Source organism: Colias philodice, chromosome 29, assembly GCF_061535455.1.
Source record: "Colias philodice isolate Cphi_HAF_F1 chromosome 29, ilColPhil1 Martin Lab GWU primary, whole genome shotgun sequence".
Lineage (NCBI taxonomy): Eukaryota > Metazoa > Arthropoda > Insecta > Lepidoptera > Pieridae > Colias > Colias philodice.
Window position 1 is genome coordinate 276,378 of NC_143114.1, and position 9,932 is coordinate 286,309.

The following is a 9,932-nucleotide window of genomic DNA, read 5'->3' on the forward strand; positions in this document are numbered from 1 at the left end:
GTACGTGTCAAATGGTAAACGATCACTGAAGAGATGAGAGTTTAGGCTGCTAGAAACTCTATCTATCGTTGTTGTCAAGACATATATTGCGGCCCTGAAAAGGGCCTTTTGAACAATTCATAATATTATGATGAACATACATAAAAATATGTAATTGTAGCGTTATTGGTAAATGCAATGCAATCCAATTAGGCCTTCTTCTCCGTCTTCTTGGGCAGCAGCACAGCCTGAATGTTAGGCAATACACCGCCCTGTGCTATGGTCACGCCGGAGAGGAGCTTGTTCAGCTCTTCGTCGTTACGTATGGCCAATTGCAGATGTCTCGGAATAATTCTAGTCTTCTTGTTGTCGCGCGCCGCGTTGCCGGCCAACTCGAGAACTTCAGCCGCCAGGTACTCCATCACGGCCGCCAGGTAGACCGGGGCACCGGCGCCCACGCGCTCAGCGTAATTGCCCTTCCTGAGCAATCTGTGAATACGGCCGACGGGGAACTGCAGACCGGCACGGTTGGAACGTGACTTTGCCTTCCCCTTCACTTTACCGCCTTTACCGCGTCCAGACATTATTTACCGTTTTCTTTGATAATATTATAATAAACGAAAAACTGATACGTACAACGATACGCGCCGATCACTAAAGTATGTTTTTTTTTTAAGACACCATCTGATTTAATATATAACGGCTACGCGTCCTAGTGATTGCGGTGGGCATGACGCCGTGAAATGCGAGCGAACACAAACGACGAGCGATGCGCAGTGAACACGACCGTGTCAAATAATAATAATTTATATTGTTATGTACATATTTTATTTATATTTTTATTTAAGCGAGGCTTCATCTCTTAACATACATGCAAAATGATATTTTTTTTTTTTTGATTCAGTGTACAGCATCCCCAAATATTATTATCTTCTTCTTCTTCTTTCTTCTTCTTCTTCTTATATATAAAAATGAATCGCAACATGTGTTGGTAAGCGCATAACTCGAGAACGGCTGAACCGATTTCGATAATTCTTTTTTTTTTATTATATTCCTTGAAGTACGAGGATGGTTCTTACGTAGAGAAAACGTAAACATGTACCACGGGCGAAGCCGGGGCGGACCGCTAGTTACTCATAATAATAATGATTAGTACGTACGTCACAATCTATGACGATGTCGAAAAGACAGTTTGTATCTGTACCGTGGTTGATTGTTTTTAAAGTAACTTGTCAGGTGACAGAAACAGACTGTGTTGTCTAGACAACCATCAATAATAATTAATAATTATTCATAGCAGTAGGTATGTATAGATTTTAGAGAGTAGGTATTTAGTAAGTTTCGGTAAAATGTACTATCGGGAGTCGGGCGTCGGGCGGGCGGTCGGTCGGGCGGCGTGCGCTGGTGTGGGGCGGGCGGGCGGTGTCTGTGCTGTGTCTGTGTCTGTGTCTGTGTCTGTGTCTGTGTCTGTCTGTGTGGTAGCGTGTTGCAGTGTGCGATGAATAGTTACATAATATTTTATTTTGCAAGTTGAAGGTAAAAAGTAACGTGTGTGTTTACCGTACGTATTACGTAGGTATATTTTGATGTTTTTTTATTTATTCCTTATTTCATTGCGCGTCGACGGAGCCCCGCTTCGCGGGGCTCCTATTTCTGTGTAGTTTTTTTTTAAGAAACCTAACCTAACCTAACCTAACCTAACCTAAACCTAAACCTAAACCTAAACCTAAACCTAAACCTAAACCTAAACCTAAACCTAAACCTAACCTAACGTAAAGCTGTAGATTAGTTAGTAGTAGATTTGATTTTCTTGTTGTTATTATATTGTGCATGCATGTTGCTAGTTGCTACTATAATATATTATGATGTTACATAACTATTATGTAATTTGTAAAATTGTAATAATTGTAGTTTTATTGTGTAGGTACCTACAAGTTGCTTGTTCGTCCTCGCAAATTGGAAGGAAACGTTAACGTTCGTAGTGAGTGCGCATTCGAAAATATATGTTAGCCCTGAGAAGGGCTTTTTGGCGATAGATAATATATAATATGTATCTATTTTGCTGAGACTTGTGCCCGATGCACTCGCCGTCGCCGCTGCACTGCATAACCAGTTCCAACCTTAACCTTCGTCGAAGTCGAATTAGGTTGCGCTTGCGCTTGCGATTGATCGATTGCACGCACACCACACGTTCACTTCTTGGACGCGGCCGAGGCTTTCTTGGCGGTGGCCGCTTTGGATTTTGGCGTTGCCGCTTTCTTCGGTTTCGGTGCCTTCGGCTTCTTCGTCGGCGGTTTGGCACTCCTCTTAGCCTTCGGCGCGGCGGCCGACGCTGCTGCGGCGGGTTTTGCGGCCGCCTTGCCCGCAGCCGGCGCCTTCTTGGCGGCCGCGGCGGGCTTCTTTCTGCCTGCAGCTACTTTCTTGTCTTTCACCGCTGACGCTTTCGACTTGGACGGCGAGGACGACGAGTCTGCGGCCGCTGCTGCGGCGGCGGCTGCCGCCGCCTTCTTGGACCTGCTGCCTGCGTTGACGGCCGTCTTTTTGGCGGCCGCTTGCGCCTTGCCACCGCCGCCAGATTTGCGCACCTTGACGGCCGCCGCCGCTCCGGAGCCCTTGCCGGCGGCTCCGCTCGACGGAGAGGTCTTCTTCTTGGCCGCGGAGGACTTTGACTCCAGTTTGAACGAGCCAGATGCGCCCTTGCCCTTCGTCTGAACGAGCGTGCCGGATTCGACGGCGCCCTTGAGATATCTCCTAATGAACGGCGCCAGTTTATCCGCGTCCACCTTGTACGTGGCCGATATGTACTTCTTGATCGCCTGCAGGGAAGAGCCGCTACGCTCTTTGAGATCGCTGATAGCAGTGTTCACCATTTCCGACGTCTTCGGGTGCGCCAATCTTGCTTTGGCCGCTTTCTTGGCTCCTCCCGACGCCGCTGCTGCTGCTGCTGCTGATGCTTTGGGCGCTTTCTTCGCGGGCGTCGACGCTGGCGCCGGAGTTTCAGTTTCGACTGCGGTGTCTGCCATTTTTGTTAATTAAAATTCAACTTTACGTCGACAATAGTATGTAATAATAATTAGTATATATAAGTAGTACTTAGTAGGTTTCACTGTATTCGACGTACGGTGTCGCTAGTGTAGGAATCGACTGGACGGTTTACCTCACGGGGAACCGTGCAATCGAGATACGTTTTCTCGCGGTCGCGCTTGAAACTTTTCACTAACATGCCTCCGTTCGAACGTATATTTTACGTGAAATTAACGTTTAAAAGTATACGTTTCACATGTTTCTCGTCCCTTTTGAGATCGGCCCTCGTAGTGTGCAAGCCCGCGCGACGCTCGAGGAGCGCATCGATAGCGATGGACGTTTAAATTTTGCCAAGGGCTATCCGCGTGCGCGGTGTCAACTTTAAAATTATCATTTCACCTGTAATTAAACCGATTGTCGTTTCGAAAAAGGCTCTCTCAATACACTGATATACAGACGTTAAGGTGAAACTATTCGTAATCGCCATATAATATGTTTGCGACGGTTTTTAGGGGGATGAATGTGACCTGTTGTAGAACAGCATAACGCAAACGACGACCGCGCGGCCGGCTACACACACAGTTCGGCGATCGGTCGAATATGTTTAACGTCCTTTAAATACAAAAATAATAACAATACGAATGTGCCACAATAACGAAATGACAATATTATAAATAAATGTCACATATTTGTCACAATATTATATTCACAGTCACAGGTACTAACAGCTAGTAGGTACATAGTACGCACACCACACCGCAACGCCCGCACGTTTTAATATTGTCAAAATATTATATAGGCCGCGCGAGAACGAGACTACGATTCACAATTGCGTATTTATTATAATATTATTATTGTGTTAACTTAATATCGTCGCATAATAACGCATAATAAGCAATACCTAAATAATAGACAGAGGAGTAGTAACAATATTATGACGAATCGATAATAACACGAATGTAGGTAGTTAATTAATAGTTTATTATTTACCTAATCATTAAGTTACTTATATATAATATCATCATCATCAACTGCAATTACGATTAATTCAATAGCGACAATGACGTATCCATGTTTTGATGAATTATTATTGTCGTACCGTTGTAGATTCCTTAAATCTTCGTAATGCACCTGAGCGCAGTAAACATCGATTAAAGTGAAGCATTCGATTCTAGATGTCAGATTTCGATTTTTAGAGTAACGTCTCTGGTATTTATTATGTTTAGAATGGTTTATCAGTAAAATGAAATCTTAAAAAAAAAAAAATACTTTTATCGGTCATTATTATTATAATTAATATTATGTAGTCGTAATTGAAAAAAGTTAAGCAAATGTGCAGTTCTAACAAAACGAAATATCTTGTTATTCTATGTCGTCGTTACTAGGTTACGTTGTTGAATTTTGTTGAACTGTCAAATGTTGCCTATTTTAAAATGGCTCTACTATACTTAATAACTACGAGGGATCTATATTTATAGATAGAGAGTTGGTTAATAATAATTACTTATTTAATTTGCTGTGTCGATTTTTATTTTTTTTTTTCAACAGGATAAAACCTATCCTATGTGTTAATCCAAGTTCATTGTAATCAGTTCAGTAATATTTGCGTGAAATAGTAACATTTATAATATTAGAAGGATAATGATAACAACACAAGTAAGTTAATTAAGTAATGACGATCTATTATATACATTTCAAAAAATTTCAAGCTACTTATTTATATAATAATTCACAAAAATTACATTAATATGAAATTTGACACATGCCATACCTACCCTGTTAATGTCTAGTGTAAATGTGATAGTATTTTTATTTTTTATTCCTCCGTATGTATGACGTCATCATCACATTTATCGTTATTTTTTTTTTTATTTAATTTCTCTTAAAATATGCGATTAAAAAATGAAATGTTGTCAATTGTTGTGATTGAGTTATTATTATTATTATTCAAAGATTATTAACGCAGTCCCTCGATATGCACGATATATCTATCCGTCTCCGTCGCGCGTCGAGGGCGAGCCGAGCGAAACGCGTGTATAATGTGTGTGTATAAAAGTCCGACATGAAATGGCGCGGAGCGCACAAGCTTTCGGGCACGCAGCGAGTAAGCAAGTAAACGAGTAGAATAACGCAAGACAGTCGGCGATATGACAGGCCGCGGTAAAGGAGGCAAGGGGCTCGGAAAAGGTGGCGCTAAGCGGCACAGGAAGGTGCTCCGTGACAACATCCAGGGTATCACGAAGCCCGCGATCCGTCGTCTCGCTCGCAGGGGTGGCGTCAAGCGTATATCCGGTTTGATATACGAAGAGACGCGCGGCGTTCTCAAGGTATTCCTTGAGAACGTGATCCGTGACGCCGTCACTTACACCGAGCACGCAAAGAGGAAGACCGTCACCGCAATGGACGTCGTGTACGCGCTGAAACGTCAGGGACGTACCCTCTACGGATTCGGCGGTTAATTAATTGTGTTACTTCAAAGATCGTCCGTCCGTTCGTACGTACGTCAATAATTATTCCATGCAATCGATTCGGCGTTTTAATAATTATTATTCTTGGTACGAATAAAGATGGGCGTACGACCACCACGGCGATGATTTTGAAACAAACAAATTAACAACAAAAAGGCCCTTTTCAGGGCCGCATACGATTCATTAATTCCACAATATTATATATTATTGTATTATGGATATGTTTCCCCACGCGCGCAAAACTACAACACTCACTATCATTTCACTTGTACTCTATTATCTCTCTATTATTATGTGTGCTAAATTTCATTGTAATCGGTTCAACACATAGGTACATACATACATACGTCCATCCATCAACAACTTTTGCATTTATAATATTAAATAAAACTATTTCATTAGAAGAATTTAAAGTTAATGGCTACTGAATGATTACATTACTAAAATCTAAAATTCATCAGGTAGGTAAGTTTTCTGTTTATAATAGTAATATAATAATATTAATACATTTTATCATTCTCATAACAATATTATCATTATATTATTAGATATTTCGTTGTATGTTTCCGTTACTGCACAGTGGAAAACGTTTATAGTTAGGTTAGGTACCTACTATTAAAATGAATCACGTGCGGCCCTGAAAAGGGCCTTTTTTTTTAACATTCGATGTCCGATGACGTGTCCTCTGTGCTATGTCATGTTATGTTATGTTATTTCATATTGAAACCACACACCACACGACACGACACGAGACACGAACAATGCAAACAACAAACGGATCTTAGGCGCGTTCACCACGGATACGGCGGGCCAATTGAATGTCCTTTGGCATAATGGTCACTCTCTTAGCGTGTATAGCGCACAGATTGGTGTCTTCAAATAGACCTACGAGGTACGCTTCGCTCGCCTCCTGCAGGGCCATGACGGCCGAGCTCTGGAAGCGGAGGTCGGTCTTGAAGTCCTGCGCTATCTCACGGACGAGACGTTGGAACGGCAACTTGCGGATCAGTAGCTCAGTGCTCTTCTGGTAGCGACGAATCTCACGCAGAGCAACCGTGCCGGGCCTGTAGCGATGGGGCTTCTTCACGCCACCGGTTGCGGGCGCACTCTTGCGGGCCGCTTTGGTGGCGAGCTGCTTCCTCGGCGCCTTTCCACCGGTGGACTTGCGAGCGGTCTGCTTTGTGCGAGCCATTGTGACCGGGGGGCTTGTTCGAAATTCGAATTCACTATATTTATTATAGAGAAATAAAACAACAAATACGACCGCACGGAGAAGTGGTTGCGCTTCGAATGAATACGAAAACGCTTTTTTTTTTTTTTTTTTTTTGTGTGGTGTCTCTCAATGTTAGCCAGAAGGGCTTCTACATTTTAACGCGGACGCGGGGGTGAACTGAAGGTTCACCCTGGTAGCGACATGCACAAGGGCGTCCCCCCTTGACGGGGACCACGAACCTCGGCTTGAGCTGTCGCTTGAGTGGAGGAGGCCAGAAGGGCCCTAATCGGACGGGCGCTCACCCGGGTGGGCGCGGGAACGCGGAACAAGGGACCTCGTCTTCGCCGGCGAAGACGGTGTACGCTTTCTGCTGTGGTGTGTGCGGTGTCGCGGTTGGTTCGACGTTGGGCTTCAATCGCCGAGTCTAGCCGTGCGTTGGCTTTGGTAATGTCGTCGTCGGAGTCGTCCAAGACGTGTCTTGGACGCCTGCGACGACGAGTGGGATCGGGATTCGCGACGTATGCGATGGCCTTTGTCACCAATGGGTTGGGGTGGTTTTTAGCCTTGTCGAAGTAGCGCTTAGACGCTTGCTTCATCCATTGGGCTATGGTGGGGAGTTCTAGGTCCCTATGTAGGTCCACGTTACGCACGAACCAGGGCGCTCCAGTCGCCGTTCTCATGAACCGCGACTGAATCGTCTGGAGCTTGTGTATGGAGCTGGGGGCGCAATGCGCGAAAACTACACTACTATAAGTGAGGATAGGACGGACCACCGTTTTGTAAAGTGTCACCTTATGTCTAAGGGACATTTTACTGCGACTGTTTATAAGGTAATAGAGCCGGCTAAGAACATAGCTGGCTTTCTTACGGACTGCCTTAATGTGGGCTTTAAATGACATGTGTGCGTCTAGAGTGACGCCTAAGAATTTGGTGTGCTTTTGCCACGGGATGACTTGGCCATAGAGTTTGACACTATCTATGGCCTCGGGGCCGCCGCGCCTGAAGAGCACGGCGGCGCTCTTGTCGGGGTTCACAGTGATACCCCATTTGCGAAACCATTTGCCTAGTGCATCGGTCGCGGATTGTAGGAGTGGAGTTATTCTTTTGCGGTATGGACTCGACACGTAGAGTGCCGTGTCGTCCGCGAAGAGGGATAGTTGCACTTTATCGTGCTTAGGGATGTCGCTAGTGTATAGCGCGAATAGGAGGGGCGACAAGACGGAGCCCTGAGGGACTCCGGCTTGGATGGGACGTGAAGACGAGAGCGTGCCGTCTAGTCTGTAGCGGAAGGACCGGTTAGACAAGTAGTCTCGTATGATGAACACGAGACTGTCTGGCACGCCGAGAGTGTACAGTTTGTAAATCAAACCGTTGTGCCAGACCTTGTCGAACGCCTTCGCTACGTCAAAGAAGACCGCTCCCGTTCTGTGGGGTGTGAGGCGGGTGAGGCCCGCGAGAATGTACTCCGTGATGCGGTGTACTTGGTGAGGACATGAGTGAGCTCGCCTAAAGCCGAACTGTTCGTCCGGGAGCAGCTTTTTGGCAATGACTGCGTCCCAGAGGCGTTTAGAGATGATTCTCTCATAGATTTTCCCCAGAGAGCTGAGGAGACTGATGGGACGGTAACTAGATGCCACGTTCCGGGGTTTGCCCGGTTTGTGGATCCCGATCACAATTGCTTCCTTCCACTTAGCGGGGAAGGTACAATTGGCCAGGAGACAATTAAAGGTGGCTACTAGGAGAGCGATAAGGGCGGGCGGCAGGCTTTTTAGAGCTCTATTGGGAATAGAGTCTCCGCCTGGGGACTTCCTATTGGCAAGTGACTTGATAAGTGATTTTACTTCGGTGGCCGTCGTTGGTGACAAGGGCTCGGCATCGATACGAGGGGTTTCGGTAAAACGTGCGATCTCTTGATTAACTACGTTAATGTGAGTCGAGTCGGTCATGTCGAGATTGGGGGAACATTGTTCCTCTAAACTGTCAGCTAAGCATTCGGCCTTCTCAAAATCGTCAAAAGCGGGAGGTTGGTCAGGACGAATGAGCGGTGGCGTGGCGGCAATACCATCAGATTTGAGAGTCCTCGCAAGCCGCCAGTAGGCAGTGTGCGAGGGAGAGAGATCGCTAAGTAAAGAGTCCCACCGCTCGTTGCGTAATTCGTGAATTCGCTCTCTTACCTCTCTCTGTAAGGAACGAAGTATTCTACGGTTTTCGTCTGTCGGTGCTCGGTCGTAGGCGCGCGTCGCCGCGTTCTTATCGCCCACCAGCCTTCGTACGTCCGGGGGCAGATCCAACCGGTGGCCGAGGCCAACGGGGACCCGCCGGGACGCGTATTCAATCTTGGATTGAATGTGGCTGGTGACCGAGGAGACCGCGTCGAGCGCCTCTACGACCGTGTCGATTTTGTCAGGTACAGACTCCAGCTCTGGCGAGTCGACGGGCTGTAAGGCCTCGTGCAACTTTCGCCAGTCTACCTTCGTCATGTACTCTACGGTGGTGCTATCGGGGGGACCCAGTTCGAACAACACGGGCCTGTGATCAGAGTCGAGCTCGTGCAACGTTTCAACGGAGCGCAACTGTAGCGTCACGTTCCGCATCACCGCCACATCGAGCACGTCCTGTCTGTGTCCCGTGTTCTTCGGAAAATGAGTCGGTTCTAAGGGGCCTACAATCGTCACGTTAAGTAGGTCAGTCAGTCGGTCTAGTCGTTTGCCATTGGCATTCTCGTAGGAGCTATTCCAGTTCCAGTGCTTGCAGTTGAGGTCGCCGGCCAGAATGACCGAGTCGCCCAGTGCAAGCAAGGCTCTGAGATCGCTCTCCAAGATTGCCTTTGACGGTGAGAGATAGACCGAGGCGATTATGACGGGCTGATGACCGGTCATAGACACCTTGATCACTGTGGCTTCTAAGTTAATTAGAGGCGGCGTGTCGATGGGCGTGCAGTGCAAGGCCCTTCTGTAATATATAAGTGTGCCGCCTAAGGGGCTGTTTTCGCGGTCGTTACGCACCAACATGTAGTTGGCGATACGCGGATTACGGTTAAATGGTTTAAGGAATGTCTCTTGCATTACTAGTACATCGACACGCCGTCTGGTGACAAAGTCCCTAACTAAGTTAGTCTGTTTGAGAAGGCCGTCCGCGTTAAAAGTAACTACGGAGATCGCTCTAGGTTTAATTCTACTTGTGGTAGCCATTAGGGAGTCTTGTTAAGTTTTATTACCAACTCCCTATGAGCTGCTAATATATGGATT

At 46.2% G+C, this 9,932-nt stretch overlaps 4 protein-coding genes across 4 annotated transcripts; 1 reads left to right on the forward strand and 3 right to left on the reverse strand.

Annotated features, from left to right (window-relative positions):
• Positions 1-597, reverse strand: LOC149475626 (histone H2A). Its single transcript, XM_089712584.1, has one exon. The coding sequence runs from the start codon at positions 561-563 to the stop codon at positions 189-191; it is 375 nt and encodes a 124-aa protein (XP_089568710.1). The 5' UTR covers positions 564-597; the 3' UTR covers positions 1-188.
• A 1,547-nt stretch (positions 598-2,144) lies between these two features.
• On the reverse strand, positions 2,145-3,085 carry LOC149475627 (uncharacterized). Its single transcript, XM_089713138.1, has one exon. The coding sequence runs from the start codon at positions 3,000-3,002 to the stop codon at positions 2,172-2,174; it is 831 nt and encodes a 276-aa protein (XP_089569264.1). The 5' UTR covers positions 3,003-3,085; the 3' UTR covers positions 2,145-2,171.
• Positions 3,086-5,095: 2,010 nt separating this feature from the next.
• Positions 5,096-5,724, forward strand: LOC149475628 (histone H4). The gene has a single exon (XM_089712710.1). The coding sequence runs from the start codon at positions 5,151-5,153 to the stop codon at positions 5,460-5,462; it is 312 nt and encodes a 103-aa protein (XP_089568836.1). The 5' UTR covers positions 5,096-5,150; the 3' UTR covers positions 5,463-5,724.
• Positions 5,725-6,021: 297 nt separating this feature from the next.
• LOC149475629 (histone H3) lies at positions 6,022-6,771 on the reverse strand. The gene has a single exon (XM_089712517.1). The coding sequence runs from the start codon at positions 6,661-6,663 to the stop codon at positions 6,253-6,255; it is 411 nt and encodes a 136-aa protein (XP_089568643.1). The 5' UTR covers positions 6,664-6,771; the 3' UTR covers positions 6,022-6,252.
• Positions 6,772-9,932: the final 3,161 nt, after the last annotated feature.